This window comes from Camelina sativa, chromosome 6, assembly GCF_030686135.1.
Source record: "Camelina sativa cultivar CO46 ecotype springtype chromosome 6, ASM3068613v1".
Lineage (NCBI taxonomy): Eukaryota > Viridiplantae > Streptophyta > Magnoliopsida > Brassicales > Brassicaceae > Camelina > Camelina sativa.
Window position 1 is genome coordinate 25309089 of NC_141885.1, and position 16780 is coordinate 25325868.

General features: G+C 38.2%; 1 protein-coding gene and 1 long non-coding RNA gene across 2 annotated transcripts; both read right to left on the minus strand.

The window, feature by feature from the left end:
• Window positions 1-722: 722 nt before the first annotated feature.
• On the minus strand, window positions 723-2633 carry LOC109133405 (uncharacterized). The gene is made up of 5 exons (XR_002038511.2): window positions 2408-2633; window positions 2127-2282; window positions 1333-2018; window positions 1090-1180; window positions 723-959 (listed from the first exon to the last, which is right to left on the minus strand). It is a non-coding gene; the product is annotated as an uncharacterized LOC109133405 (long non-coding RNA).
• A 7093-nt stretch (window positions 2634-9726) lies between these two features.
• On the minus strand, window positions 9727-16322 carry LOC104792958 (ubiquitin carboxyl-terminal hydrolase 5). Its single transcript, XM_010519232.3, has 14 exons — window positions 15734-16322; window positions 15120-15374; window positions 14659-14803; window positions 14497-14556; window positions 14295-14390; window positions 13515-13904; window positions 12983-13123; window positions 12734-12904; window positions 11952-12209; window positions 11723-11871; window positions 10901-11461; window positions 10385-10658; window positions 10133-10298; window positions 9727-10019 (listed from the first exon to the last, which is right to left on the minus strand). The coding sequence occupies exons 1-13, from the start codon at window positions 15871-15873 to the stop codon at window positions 10164-10166; spliced, it is 2775 nt and encodes a 924-aa protein (XP_010517534.2). The 5' UTR covers window positions 15874-16322; the 3' UTR covers window positions 9727-10019; window positions 10133-10163.
• Between the last annotated feature and the right edge of the window lie 458 nt (window positions 16323-16780).

Consider the following 16780-nt stretch of genomic DNA (forward strand, 5'->3'; position numbering starts at 1 on the left):
GTCTCCTCAATCTCCTACTGCTCAATTCGAGCTGGAGAATGTCATTCTTGCTCTTCCTGCTCATCATAAGTCTACTCCAGTGGTTGTGTGTGCTCAAGCTCAAGCAATCCTCAACTCTTACAACCAATCACTAAATCTAAACCCTAGATCTGAAACTCGAGCTACAGTAACACCAGCTAAAACTGCGGCTCAGGCACAAACTGACGGTCTCCTGAGCCCTGTCCAACCAAAAGTTACTCGTATGCTCCTTCCCACTCAGACAAGGTTATCCGCTGTCTCTTCCCAAACTGTTCCCCTGGCTCCGTCTACTACTCTTGTTGCTGTTAATACTGTTACCACTCCAATCCAAAGTACTTGCCCAACCATTGTTGTTCCTATCCCTCTTACCCATCCCTCCTCGCAACCTCTTCTCCTCCCTTCCCCCTCAAAGCAACCTCAGACTACCATCCCTCAACAAACAGAAACTCCCCAGCCCCCCATGTACCCAATCCTAAACCTCTTACTAGCACAACTGCTTCCACTCCATCTGTTACACTAGCTCAAAATCTAAGGAAAGACGCGGATAGGAAGCTCACACGTCCTGCTCCTGCTTCTTATTCGGCTGATGGTATTCCTCGTATAGTCATCCCTGACTCGGTATTTCATGAAGGAGCTGCAATTCATAAGGATTTTATAATTGGTCAGTTCAAAGGTCTACTCCCGACTTACAGACACATTCAAAGTGTACTCAGCCACATGTGGGGCAAAGGACAAAAACTGGAAGTACATTTGAACCACGCTAATAACTCAATGTTGGTACGTCTACCTAATGAATACATACGTACCAAAGTTCTGGAGAAAAAGCTGTGGTACATTGGCGAATGTATGTTTTTGGTGGCGCAATGGACGCTTCTGGTGGTGTCAGTACTGATCTAAACGCAGTACCGATTTGGGCTCATCTAAAAGGAATGCCCTTTGACCTAATGCATCATAAGGGAATAAGCTTAGTGGCAGGGTTAGTTGGTGAGCCAAAGGAAATGGATGACTTCACTAAAAACTTGGTAAGTATTTCTGAAGCCCATGTAAAGGTTGAGAGAAACCTAAACTTACCTCTCCCTTCCTCAGTGGAGATAGTCCGTGATAGTGGAGAGGTTATCACAATTTCAGTTGAGTATCCATGGATTCCACCCTCCTGCTCTCACTGCAAGCAAATAGGTCATGTCATCAAATTTTGTCCATCTGCTAAGTCATCATGGTTAGAAAATAAGTCAACTACTTCGAAGGAGAGTAAAGGTAAAGAGCAGACTAAGCAAGCTTATGTCCCGAAGGGCCCCAAAGAAAGTATACAAGTACCTTCCGAAGAGGGTCCTCAAGCTGGGCCTGTTGCTGTCTGTACTGAGGCTCCTATTGGGTCTACTCAACCATCTCATGTAATCGAACCTGCCCCAGAAACCTTACCACCAACTGAAAGTTCGCCTTCCCCCACTCCTATGGACTGCACGTCTCCATCCCGTAGTCCCTCTCAGCTTGTCTTAGCTAACCCTTTCGCTGTACTATCCTCTTCTACTAACCCCCCTGCTGTAACCACTAACCCTCCACTAGTAACCCAACCTGTGTCCCCTCCTTCACATGCCATGACTCAACCATTGGTCATACTTTCATCTCCCGTGCCTAAGCGTTCAACCACTTCTCCTCCACCTTCTTTAAACTCTTCTCTTCCACCTTCTGGGAAGAATCTCCTGTCAAAGGGAGTGACTTCTCACCTAGCCTAACCCTCTAATCCCATCCTGATGTATATAAAACCCTTTTTTTGGAACGTCCGAGGACTTAATGACCCGGATAAGCATCGACTTTTTGCATCCTGGCTTGCTTTTCATAAGCCTTCTTTTGGTGCTATTATAGAAACCCATATAAAGGAACCAAACCTGAACCGTATTCTGAACCTTACCTGCCCCGGCTGGCATTTTACATCCAATCATGCTGAAGAGGAAAGTGGGCGCATAGTGATCATCTGGAAGTCGCCAGTTACTGTCTCAGTCCTGCACCAATCAAGACATATGATAACTAGTGAAATAACAATTCAAGGCGGCCAGAGGTTCTTTTTCACCGCAGTTTACGCTCCTAACGCGAGTGAAGAACGCACTGACCTGTGGTGTGAACTTATTGGACTTCAACAAAGATTTCACTTTGATACTGTTCCTTGGATGGTGTGTGGGGATCTCAACCAAATAACTCAGCCTGGCGAGCACTCTAGTCCTATGGTTAACCACTTGACAACTAGAATGATTGAGCTGCGAGACTGCCTGTTACAGATGGAATTGGTTGATTTGCGTTACCAAGGATCTCTATTTACCTGGTCAAACAAAAGTCCTGCCAACCCTATTTGTAAAAAACTGGATAGAGCCCTTGTTAACAATGTCTGGCTTACCTCGTACCTGAACAGCGTAGCCTCCTTCTTGGCCCCTGAACTTTCTGACCACTCCCCTTGTCTTATAGACCTTGATACAGCGCTTCCGCAAGCTGGCACAAAGCCTTTTAAATTCTTCAATTTCCTCACCTCCCACCCTCGCTTCCTAGAAACGATCGAAACTGCTTGGATTTTGGCTGGAAATTTATGCCCCCTGGAAACATGTTTGTCAACCCTGTGTGCAAAGCAAAAAATGCTGAAAAGAGAGTTAAAAACACTATCAAGAGAGAACTACTCGGATATACAAAACCGAGTAAGAGAGACTAACCGTTTGCTTCAAGTTGTGCAGGTACAAGCCTTGGCGAATCCAACTACAACTCTTTTCCAGCAGGAGCAAGATTTGCACTCCAAATGGGACCTGTTACGGAGAGTGGAGGAAGCTTATTTTAAACAAAGATCCCGAATCAACTGGTTAAAGGAAGGAGACCTAAATACAACTTACTTCCATCGGATGACATGTATTAGGAATGCATTCAATGCAATCAGGTCTTTCTCTACTATAGCAGGCACTGTTGTTGATGATCCGCAGGAAATGGGAATGATGGCTGTTAGTCACTTCCAGCACATTTTGAGTCCAGCAGTCTTACATCCTCTGGTTACCTCGCTTACTTGGCTCCAAGACTTGATCAGTTATAGGTGCTCGCCTGAAACAAAGCAGTCAATGATCAGAATTTCATCTTCAGAGGAAATTACTAAAGTTATGTTTAAACTAAACGCTAATAAAGCTCCTGGACCTGACGTGTTTACTTCTGCTTTCTACAAGTCCGCTTGGGGGATCATTGGCCAAGAAACCATTTCGAGTATTCTTCAATTCTTCCACTCAGCTTTTCTTCCCAAAGCCACTAATGCCACTACTCTTGCGCTCATCCCTAAGCTACCGGGTGCCTCTCTTGTTTCAGATTTCAGGCCCATTTTCTGTCTTAACACGCTGTATAAAGTTATATCCAAGATACTTGTATCCCGTTTGAAGCCTATTCTTCCTGACCTGGTCCAAAAAAATCAAACTGCATTTATCAAAGGACATTTATTGGTTGAGAATACTCTACTGGCTGCAGAATTGGTAAATGGCTATCATAAGCAGGTGGGACCAAAACGCATCACTATCAAAGTTGACATAGCCAAAGCTTTTGACACAATTAGATGAGAGTTCATTTTTAAATGCTTAAGGGGGATTGAGGTGCCAGAGCTTTACCTGAGATGGCTCAAGGCCTGTGTCTGTACTCCTTCCTTCTCTGTGGGATTTAATGGCTTAGTCCATGGATACTTTAAAGGTCGCAGAGGGTTAAGGCAAGGGGATCATTTATCTCCGTACCTCTTTGTACTGGCTATGAACTGTTTATCTGCAATGCTGGACAAGGCGGCTGAGGATGGAAGAATTAAATATCATCACAAATGCGCAGGGTTAAAGCTTACACACCTTTGCTTTGCTGATGACTTGCTGATATTTGTTGAAGGAACGGCGCTCTCAGTTCAGAATGTTCTCCAGATTCTTAAAGAATTTGAAGATGCATCCGGTCTCGCCATTAGCCTCTCCAAAACGAGCTTCTATACTTCAGGTCTCTCTCAACTGGAAATAGATCAAATTAAAGTCAACTCTGGGATTAGTCATGGCCAGCTTCCAATTAGATACTTAGGAGTGCTTTTGTGCACCAAGAAGCTTACTCTGCTAGATTGTGCTCCCCTAATTCAAAAAGTTAAGAATACCTTCAACGGGTGGTCAACAAAAACCCTCTCCTTTGTTGGTCGCCTCCAATTGCTTAACACAGTTCTAGCGGGTATCACAAACTTTTGGTGTTCGGCCCTGATTCTTCCCAAGAGATGCATAGACATATTGAACTCTCTTTCAGGAGCTTTCCTCTGGAAGGGGACAACAGAAGGGCATCACTCTGCTCGTGTGGCATGGGCTGACGTTACAACTGAAAAGAGACATGGAGGATTAGGCATATGGGATTTGAAAGAATGGAATAAAGCGTGCTTACTCAAACTTATCTCGCTTCTCTTTTTTAGGTCAGGTTCGGTATGGGTAGCTTGGTTCAAGATTTCTGTCCTCTCTGGGAGCTTGAGCAACTTCTGGACTCGGAAGCCAAGCACTCGTCTCTCCTGGTTGAGTGCGACTATCGCTACTCTCTGGCGACAAGGAGGTTGAAGGATCCCACCAGCACGATCGGATCGCCAAGTACGCTTCCAGCAAGAGTTAATCTCCATTCAGTTATCTGACTCACCTGAATCTTATGTCTGGTGGATTGATGATCAACTCAGAGATGGTCACTCAACAGGGACAATCTACAAGGCAATCAAGGAGGACAAACCGTTAGTACCATGGCACAAAATTGTGTGGACTCCAGGAGGTATTCCTAAACACAACTTTCTTACCTGGTTGTTTATGTTGAATCGCTGCCCTACTAGGGATAGGTTGACGAACTGGGGACTTCAGGTCGACCCTAAGTGTCTCCTTTGTGGTTTGGCTGATGAGAGTCGGGATCATCTACTCTTTGAATGCCCCTTCAGCTGGTCAGTTTGGGAGATCATATCTCGGAGATGTAATTTCACTCCCAACCGTTCATGGACGCACACGACTCAAAGCTTACAAACCTTCAGAGGTTCAACAACAGCAAAAAATTACTCTTACTAGCTTGGCAGGCCACGATCTACTCTCTCTGGACTGAAAGAAATCATCGGATTCATCGGAATAGCTTCAAACCGGCAAACCTACTTTTAAGCCAGATCGATCGTTTAGTGAGGAACAAGGCACTCAGTTTCCGTGACTCCAACGCAGCTCTCTCGTCTGATTTGCTAGCTCTTTGGTTTCGAGGTGATACATGACCTTACTGGTGGCTAAACCTAATCTCTCTCAACAAAGAAGAAGACAAAGCAGATCGATGAAATCTAAGAAGACTATCGGGTGGGTGAAGAAGGGTTAATGCCAACCGTTTCTTTCCTGGTCCGATTCTAACTGGTTCGGTTCACTACTTGATTCATTTTGGTTCCTTTTAAACTATGGGTCTAACTAGTTTTATTCTATTCGGGCTTTATTCTTGGGCTTGGGCCCGGTAAACATTTTCATTTCCCTTTTCATTTTAATCTGAATATCCTTTAACAAAAAAAACATATTATTTCTTTTTCTTTTTAACAACATAAATATTGTAATATTAGAATGTTATTTTAAACAAAATTGAAAAAGGAAATATTAGTAAAAACGACAAAATTTAAAATTCTTCATTTCTTTAATAAGCAAATCAAATAAAAAAGAAATATCTTTTATTTTAAAGATGAATAGTTTGAAATTAGAAAAGATGCGTTGCAGTTAAGTCATCCTTTTCAACCTTTCACAAATCAATCATGGCTATATCCACTGTTCAACTTCAGCAATGTTAAAGCCTTTGTCTCCTACTCTACAAAAAAAAACATTATATCGATCAAAGGCAATGGCTAATCATTTATTTGTGACTCTCAAAATCTGATAATTTGATTCATTGAAGTGGAAAACTGTAAGTTATCTTTTGTTTGTATTTAAAACATTAGATTGAATATGATACATACAATAATATGTTGCATACTATACAATTTTTTTTTTATTAATAAGCTTTTGGATTATATGATGTTTGCATAAAACCAATGGTGAATTTTTTTGCCAAAATCTCCAGTATCCAACTTTCATAGAGATGCAGGTAGCTCTACTCAAAAGTTTTTGATGTGAAATATGAAAAGTCATGTTTTGGTTGACTTGGATTTCTTACAAATCTATTATACGTCTATAGATAGTCAGCAGATTTACGTAAACGCCTGCAAGTTGTCACATTTATAGATATTCATAGATTATGGTCAAGTTTTCGCATTTGTGGTAAACTTCAAAAATATAGTTATTAAAATTATATTTAGTCTGCAAAAATCTATAAAATTTGCTTAAACTCTATGCATTTTTGATAGACTTCGTAAATATGTTTGTTAGATTTATATTAGTCTTCGGATATCTATAAATTTTGGTTTAAAATCTACAAATTTATGGTAGACTTCAAAATTATATATGTGAGACATAGGATTGTTATTGGAGAAGTGATTTCTAAATACATATGGAATTGTAAATTATAAAAATCAAAACACATGGATTTTGAAATAACATGTTTTATCCTTGGATTTGAATCATTCTATTTTACATTTTCAAATCAATTCAAATTCATTTAAAACATAATGTGAATTTTGAAATCCAAAAACAAATCATTAAATGAATAACATGAGATTTTAACAAGTATTTGTAAATAATATAACCAATAACACATAATTATGATAAGTATTTTAAAATCAATGATTGAATAACGCATGATTTTTGTTTGGATTTCCAAATCCGTTAAAATCATAGAACCAATAACCCCCTCTATTAGCTAGTGAGATCTATAAACTTTACTTAAAATCTACACATTTTTTGTAAATTTCCAAAATATATTTGTTCGACTTATAGTTAGTCTGCGGAGATTCATACACTTCTAAAGTCTTCATATTTTTTGGCAGATTTGGAATTATAGTAATCTTCACATAAAAACTGAGTTACCTAAGGAATAAAAAGTTAAGTGGGTTATTCTAGTTATTTCTTTATAAAAGGAGGTTATCGTGTATTTTCTCATTTTAGATTATTGTTTTTTGTTTTTGGTTTTTGATTTTTGGATTTTTAGTTTTTGTAATAGATTTTAATGTTTGGTTTTTTAAAAAATAATTACATAAGAAAACAGAATAAAAGAGAAGAATTGTAAGTTTTTCTTAAAATCTCTAATTATGTGGATTTCAGTTTTTTTTAATATTTGTAAAGAAAAACAAAAAACTGATTTTCCTAATTTTTAGGAAATCTATTTAGGGTAAAATACTAAAACTATTGTAGAATCTTCTTACCATTCAAGGCGTTCTTAAGACAAAAGATACAAATACATGTAGAAATAATAATACTCCCTATTATACATAATCACAAACTATTCGTTGGTTCTGGTTCATGTGCTAATTGACTATAAAACCATTATCCTTTAGTTGGTTTGGTTCATTCTGTATGGTCCAAAGCCCTCGGATTTGCATGTAGTTGATCCAAGTCACCATGTTGCTTTTGGTAAAGCATATGGTATTAACAAAAGAATCAAGATCAATAGTTTTTGAAGAATCTGTGAACTAGCTATTTGTATGTTAGAGAACTTTGTTGTGTGTACAAAAGATGGTGTATTTATATACTTTGACAAATTTAAAACGCCTACTGCCTACAAAGTCACAACACAAACAAGGACAAATAGAAAAATTTTAAACTGTGGAAATATAAATTAAAGGCATCTAATATGACATCTAATAAAAAAATATTGCTTTCTTTACTAATCAAATCTAACACGAAGGGAAGTAGCTTATATGAGAAACATCTCTTCATTTAATTAGAAGATAAAGTTAACTAAATTGTATTCTAACATGACATGACATATGTGCAATAAATGTGCATGACAAATAAGATAGTCCCACTCCCACCAAAGACAACAAAAACTTGATTTTATGACTTCTTTAGTCTTTGGTTTGACATTGAGGTTATGACACTTATCTTTTTTTTTAAATGGTATTCAGGGGATGGAGGTAATGATGAGAGACCTTGTGTCTATAATGCCTTCAACGACACTTCCCTTCGTGTTAGATTTGATTAGTAAAGAAAGCAATATTTTTTTATTAGATGTCATATTAGAAAATAAAGTTAACTAAATTGTATTCTAACATGACATGACATGTGTGCAATAAATGTGCATGACAAATAAGATAGTCCCACTCCCACCAAAGACAGCAAAAACTTGATTTTATGACTTCTTTAGTCTTTGGTTTGACATTGAGGTTATGACACTTACCTTTTTTTTAAATGGTATTGAGGGGATGGAGGTAATGATGAGAGACCTTGTGTCTATAATGCCTTCAACGACACTGAGGCCGATCGCTTACTTTTACGTGAGTCGCCCAAGTGTCCTAACACCAAGAAGATGGTCGACTGAACAAATGCAGAATATGAACAGTATGACAATTACCTTATTGCCAAATGGAAGCTTTTTGGATTCCCATGATTAGGTGTAGGTGTATGTGGTGAGTTGGCCAATTTTTTATGAACTGATTCTACTTTGATGTCTCTTGAATTTAGGCTTGCTGATTTAAAGTTGGTGGTTGAGAAGTGCAGAAGAACATGGTTGATTCTGCCATGACAAAGTTAAACCCTTATCTGGATCTTACATACTTATAGTTTGGCCAAGTATATCGTTGGTCATATTTTAGAAAACCTACCAAGATGACAAACTTTAAACCTACCCTTGTGCCAAAATATTTCTTTGGTCACTTATATGTTTAGAAAAATAATCGTTTCTTTTTGTTTTGATATTTTACAAATGGTAAGACCACAATTTGATTTGTTCCATATGTCACGCTTTGGTTATCTTTGGTTGGAATGTGCTCGTTTTCCATGCATTCGAGCTTAACTCGTGTTTCTTACTACAACAACATCAAATTTAGTGTCTTATGATAATGGGTCACCGGTCACAATGGATTGGAAATTTGGCTACACAAGACTCGAATATCATAAGTAGTAGCAAGGACGGAACGTGTAGCAAAATATTGTATTGTATTAAAAAGATTTTTGAAACTTGTACACTACACTTTCTAAATGCATTCATCCTTGCTTCAAGTGCAAACAGAAATAATGTCTTCATACACCAATCCCTTCTCTTGAATGAGTGACCCGTTTTGATGCTCTACCATTTATGTCAATTAGCGCATTTGCCACAAAATCTAATTTTAAATGATAGATACAAACCCCATTGGGAAATTAAATAAACTTAGCAAGCTAGGCAACTAAACAGCATAAACATTTTACTTTGAAAAAGGCTAAAAACTGTAAGGGCATATACAAACCTATAAACAGCATAAACGTTTTACTGTTAAACTGTCTCCCTCAAGGTCCAAAAATAAATAGGCATCTTCTCTTTGGTGTTCTTGATTCATAAACCAAATTAATCCTTTTAACTTAGGCCAACAGTCAATGACAAGGTAAGGTGAATATATTTTGCCACAAGAAACATATGTTCCAAAGACTACGATCACATTCTAGTAAAACGTAATTCAGCTCCTTGTTTGTTTTTGTAGTCTTGGATTGCTTCCCCTTTCTTATCTAAACAGCCCTGTTCTTCTCCTCAATCTCTCTGCCTTTTCTCTTCCCGTATCAATACACAATTGCTTAGAAAACATTTACACACATGATCTTAATAAGTAATAAACCAAAACATCTCAACTTTTCAAAACAATTGTATTTTATTTGAATCCATGATCATTCAAGTGTTGTCTGGCAGTCTCATAACAAGTGATCGAAATATCTTTAAAATATCCAAACAGCGACAATACACTGAGTCTGATGATTTTAAGTCAGTGAAAATAACAGTACTGATATTATGCCAAATACATACAGAAACTGAGAGAGAGCGAGAAAGAGAGACAAAATTCATCCATGTTAATTAAACTACCCAACTTCCACTAATTTACAGTAGATCTAAACCTTCGACTGGTGTCTAGTAATTACTACTGAAACCTGCACGATGCAAAAAACAAAAGTCCACACTAAGTTTCAGAGATCTAACTAAGCTTTTTTTTTTCAGAGATCGAAACAAATAAAGGTTTAGAAAAAAAACTTGTATTTGTTACCTGGGAGATTGTTGTTTCCTGTAGACTACTACTATTTCATTTTTCCGCTTGCGTCAGACTTCCTCCTGTAAAAGAGCACATACGCAGCACCTGACTTCACATCATCTTCGTTTATATGTGATATATGGCTGTCATCGAAGTTATACCACCTATTGTCGTCCAAAAGCTGCAGACCATATTCGTTAATTAAACAAGAAGTAAGAAACTCAGAAGTGGAAACAGATTGAAAAGGTTAAAGTTGTTCGAACTGACCTTGATGTGTGCAGTGTAGTGTCCGCTGCCCATACCACCATAATGATTGGTCAAGGCATAGAGCTCATATAGTTGTGGTTGAGATAGGTTTTTGTTGGCTACATACTTTGTTAAATCTAAGTCATGAATAGGAAAGTTAACAAATGTTTCCAACTTATGCTTCATGGATCTGCTGTATGAGAATCTCTTTAGATGTATGACTAAGACCTCAGGAAGCCTCCACAGATCAAGCTTTTTGCTTGCCTGCCTTCTTTCATTGCATTGCGGACAGAACCTACACAGAGAGAAAGAAAAAAATGATACCACTGATTGATTTACCAACTAAGTAGAAGGTAGTGGCTAAAATCTACTGCAAGAATACAGTGTGTTCAACTTCGATCCGTAATAGACACTAGCAATTTCTCAACATCATTCATCATCTTTCAGTAATGTGTACTTCAACTTTTACCACAAACCAGCAAAAACGAATCTACCACAGCCCACAGGAAGGAAGTAAAAGGAGAAAAGACAGCTTACCACATTTCGTCAGGCACCAAAGGCTCTTCGCGTAGAAACGCCTCCAAACATGCATATAAAGAAAGAGGTTCTGAACGAGCCTTCTTCGTAGCAGGTCCGTATTTGAGTACTTCAGGCAAACTCTCCAGGCAAGTGATATCATACATACCTGAGAGTTCTGGTGCCCAATCCAAATATATAGTCACCGTAGCTGATGATGGTAATTTAATAGCTTCTGCTTCATCGTCTGGCAGATTAATTGTTTTATTGTTTTCATCAATGAGTTGCAGGGATAACTTGGAAGCATTCAATTCGGAGGAATTACTTTTCTTGGCCTTTTTCAGTCCACCAACTTTATCTTCTTCCTCCGAGTTATAAAATCGAGCCGACCTTCTCTCAGGAATGCTGGAATCAGAACTTCCTCTTTTGCCCGCAGATTCTTCCCTCCGAAAAGGTGAAAGCATATTCTGGACGATGCAATGGATTTTTCCTTTGGTGAGCGCATCTCCACGTGAAGCTGATGAGAGAAGAGGCGTTCCACAGGGTTTCAACTGTACTGTACTTTCACGTTCCCCAGCTTTCCTGAAACATGGTACAATAAGATGATAAAGAAGAGAACAAAACAGATGATAAAATATAACCTTCCTCAGATCAGCATTCATCAAGCATTCAAAAATTAGTCAGAAATCAAAGGCTGAAGAAGTGGTGAGGCCACAAAGAATATAGATTTTTGAAGTTGTAAGAAAGTAAACCAACAGATATTGATTATAAAAGCGGAACGTTGTTATCCCAAAGTAATCCAAGAATTAGTTCATACAAAATAGATTGAGATATGTAACTTACTGATCTCTACGGCGGAGGACTAGTCTAAGCAAAGTCGTATTCTCTGAAGATTTTGAAAGTTTGTATGCAGCAAGGTGATCATCGTCTTTGATACTGGACAATGGAGTTAGAGGGTCTTCGAATAATCTATGGATAAAATTATTCCGGATCTGCGAAAAACATATTAAACTCAGTTAAGCCAAAGCCAAAAGACCAACATCTTACTAAAAAAAAACTTGAAGCCACAAACCTCTGCAAGCTTCAGCTCTTCAGTTTGTTTCAAGGAACAAGCACTTGTTAATGCCTGTATCAAGTCTCTGCAACGTCCCTGCTTTGAAACATTGACGGTTATTGTGGAAGGTAAGGCAGTTTTATCACAAGAAAAAACTGTGACTGTTATCGCCCGTGTTGTGTTGAATTGAAGCGGCAAAGACAGGTACATGAAAGGATCAAATGTTACGGAAACCTTGTTGCAGATTGGACAAACCAGTGTTGACTTATATTGCCCCTGTGAGGTGAGACACAGTAGGAGAATGAGTTCCCCACATTGCTAAGAAATTGAAACCAAAACAAAACCAACTATGTATCCTGGGTCTGAACACGAGCTGAAAATCAGTAACAAAATAGAGTAAATGCCTAACAGAAAAGCTGATATATGGTGGATGGTATTAGCACTCAGACAACCGAGATTAGCATAAAGTCTCAATACTAAGTTCAATATGCACAGAGAGACAAGTGATGTACCCATTTAGAACACTGCGTCTCTGTAAAAAGTTGCAAAAGTATTTTTACTAGGACAATCTAACTCTTTTGATATAACTTACTTTCTAAGGAGCCACTAAAAATTAGGAGGGACTGGAATTTCAGTAACTCGTGTCTATTATTTGAGTGACCATAAAACAGATTACTAGACGTTATAGAGTCAAACCAAATGCAAGCCTAATCCATAATACTAGTATAAGTTTGAATGCCCAATATCACAGAGATGAGTTGATAAACCGAAAAGGAATTTCTAAAAGATATGCATCTGACCTGACAAACATCAACAATTATTGAGTCATTACGAGCAATATGATTAGCCCAAAACTCATCAGCAACTTCTTCATCAGGGCGCCCATCTGCGTCTCGAGAATTTATATATGGCTTGTGCTTAACACGATTTAGATCCTCGTGAAGACCATCCAGCAGAAACGCTAAAAGCTCCTGCAATACGAGAGCCCGAATTCCTTGAGTTACAATGCAAATACAGCTTAACGGAAATATCTGGTTAGGCTGACAAACCTGTGAATCATGTTGATTGTACCCACTAAATTGAGGAGCAAAGCGAGCAAGTTTTGCTTTGAAAGGACGGGGTGCAATTGGTGTGCGCCCAGGAGCCCATAATTTCCTGAGTAAGTCACCAAATGCAAGAGCTAACTCTCCCTGTGCACAATGATGATTCAAATGCAGTCAAGTACTGATCTGAAATCAACAACTCATATGTTCAGAGAGAAACAATGCTAGTGATCTACGCAAGAAAATGTCACTGATTACCTACCAAGGAATACTACCCTAAGCAACTGATGATGAAATATTGTTTGGAGATATAACCTACAACTTTTAGTGATATATAATATCTTATATATTCCAACATTATTACAGGTGTATGTAAGATTAAGCCTATCAAGAATGTTTGGGACTAAAGCACACCCCCAAGCATGCAGTACTGCAACCGGGAAACACAAATGACGTCTAAGGCTCTAAGCATACCCATGTACTTAAACCTACGCACACTTTTATGTATCCATCAATTTATGAGTAGCAAGGAACTTACAACCATGCCAAGAGGATTTTGCCAATTTATTTCTTGATGATAGTCTTCTTGAAAGTAACTAGCAAACTCAGGTGTATGGACCAGACACTGTATAGCACTATTCATGAAACAAGTATTCCCGAGATTTAGCAGCCCTGTCAAGCCAGCTGTGGATCCCCTTGTGGTGACACCAGTGCTACTGTATGTGCTATCAAAAGATTGTGAAACTTCTAAACTAACACTTCTGAATGCGTTCCTGCTTGAAGAGAACCCTCCTGCAGCTGCCAAGCTTGATTTAGAAGGCTCAATGAGAATAGAAGTAGAGTCTTCATCCACCAATCCATTCTCTTGGGCAGATCGAATGTGAGCACTTGACAATGTACCATTGATGTCAACCACCTCCACCAAAATCTGTTATTAAAAATGACAGATACAAAATGAGTAGGAGACTAAATGAGTCAGTAAGGATACCGAACAAGATAAACATTAGAGAGCATCTAAATCTTAAGCTTAGGCTAACTAAAATACTGGACTGAAGCATAATCATTTCAATTTCAAATGTTGCCCTCGCGGTCAAAATTAGCAAAAGCCAAAACCTAATAGAAATAAGAACTCGAGCTAACTTAATACTGGAGAAATGTAAATGCATTATCCATTCTGTCCTCGCAGCAATTGGCCAAAAAGATATGCAATAAACTTGACATACCCAGAAACAATGTCAGAAAACTATTACAGAAGTTGAAGTAGCATATTACAGATAAAATTTTAAGGGAAACCAAAAAAAAAAAGAACTGAACTCACATCCTGATCCATTTGTAGGTTGGCATCGTCCAGTGTCTTATCTAAGTCATACATCAAAGAATGTTTTTGGTGGCCATAGTAATCCCAAATACGTACCTATACGATGGAAAATGCTCATGTAAGAAAGAGAAAGGGAAAGAAAAGAATATAAAAAGTATCATTCAAACGGATGTTTGATAACATAGGGATATCAGATCTTTACATGCTCTAAGTTGAGGTCAAAAATTTCACAGGCTCTTCGATGGAGCTCTCTGATAGTTTCCTGCACAACAAAGTTTTAACAGTACAACGAGGTAGCTGAGTAAATGAGTTCAGATTTTAAAGTAAAGGACCATGAAGAAAAAGAACTGAAAAGGGGATGTACTTTTTTACTAATTCTTATGGCACTGTGGTCACTTTTGGGCATCAGAAGTAGCTGAAGACGTAAAGGGTAAACCTCCACAGCCAACTCTGTTTGAGAGAGACCTGAGCTAATGACTCTCCGCGCCAAAGTTGGACCACCCCCATACCTTGTAAAACAGAAGCAACAATCCATATGTACTATATCATCACTTATAGTGAAAAAATCCATAATACAGTGATGTAGTAAATAAGAAACCCAAGGAACTTCGTTATAAGTTTCATATTAAGCATAAGCAACTAAAAAACACCAGATGCATACAAAATGAGCTTGGTAGAGGTACATGATCTAAACTTGACCCAACATACCTAAGATAACCAAGAAAGTCGAACGCACTAGAATAGACATAGAAATAATGTAGCCCACACAAGATGAAGAGATGTAAAGTTTCATAAATGTTCCATTCTGCTACCCTTAAAACTCACCATGAACGCAATTGGTTCCACACTTCTTGAGGGAGCAAAACATAGTCGCGGCCCTCCTGGAGTGTTTCAATGATCTCACTGGTATTACTAGTGTCCTCCAGTGAAGAATCATAGATCAAATCAGAGTTATCAATCCTAGAAGGCTTCTTTAGAGTGGTTGAGCCAGCAGAGTCGCAATGCTCTGAGAGTGAAGACCCATCATTTGTGTTGCATGGTTGGTCTTGATTAACATACTCAATCCATTCTTGCCACCATCTGGTACAGAAAAAAAAGTAACAACAGAGAAATTGTTCTCAAAGATGACACTCAGCAGAATTATAAGTACCATAAGAGAAAAATCAAATCCCTGCAATCTCTACAATACCCCATAAACGTGAGTCAACAGCATTGCTTTACGCAACCATAAAAGAGAGTTCTTGGGAAAACGTTCTGAAATGCTGAAAACTACTCTCAGGAACTGATAAAAATGAAACCCTAACTAAGGAAAGCAAAGTCAAAAATGGCGAAGAGATAGATACAACTCTCAGGGAAATTATTTGATAAACACATCATAAACAACAAAGCTAGAAGTGGAAACAATAGGCGAGCGAAATCAATCAAAGACTTTGACATACCTCTGAGTGATGAGATAAAAGGTATCGCCTTCTTTGCTGTTAGCCTCAGCAGCAATAGCAATGTCTCTAATAAAAACTCGCTCTTCCTCGGGAGACAGATCCGTGCTGCTACCGCTGCTTCCCATCGACACCTCCGCCATATCTCTCTCGTAAAAAATTAGGAAACCTAAATTCCTATTCAGCTTAAGTCGGCTTTTTTCGCGAATTCGGGGAACGAAATCTGAGCTGATAAAACGCGGGTGATGATGATGATAGGTCGAACAAACCGTGCTTCGCCGTACGCCTCCGTCGAGAGCAAGGCGGTGGCTAAGATAAACCCTAACGGTTTTTTTAATTTTGGTGGGGGGACGGAGGAGAAAGAATACTAGAGTGAGCCGCTCGCTAACAAAAGTCTCGAAGGAACCTCTCTCTCTCTCTCTCTCTCTCTCTCTCTTTCTGTAACACACAGACACAGATCCTTGCTGGCTTGGCTTGGCTCCTCGAATACTATCTATTTTTTCGAATTATTTTCCACAAAATTCCACAAGTTTTCTAATTGTTGGAATTTGGAAAAGAGTAATTTTTAATTTCAAATAGTGACTGAAAATATAAAATTCACATGACCCAAAAAAAGTTAAAATAAGGATTTAAAATTAATTTTGGATTTAAATTTTTAAAATAAAAAGTTAATTTTTATTTTAAAAAAAAATGTTGGATTTTTTTTTTTTTTACTTTTTACATTTCTATAAACTAAATATCTAGAACATGTGTGGAAAACTTTAAACAATATTAGTTAGGGTATTATTATTATTAAATTTCGTTATTACAGTAGTCTGAATTGATTGGCACAATTGGATCAAGAAACATCAACTAAGAGCATGTGCATCGCACCGTCCTTCGTCTGTCCTACATAATTAAAACGATTAATTTAAATCGAAATCATAGATTATACAAAGAAACGTTCCTAAAAACGGGACAATTTTTATGCGTCCCTCAGGACACGTGTCATCCTGTAATAGGATGTTGTTTTATTTGTAGGGTGAAAGAAAAAAAAAACTCGACGGATCA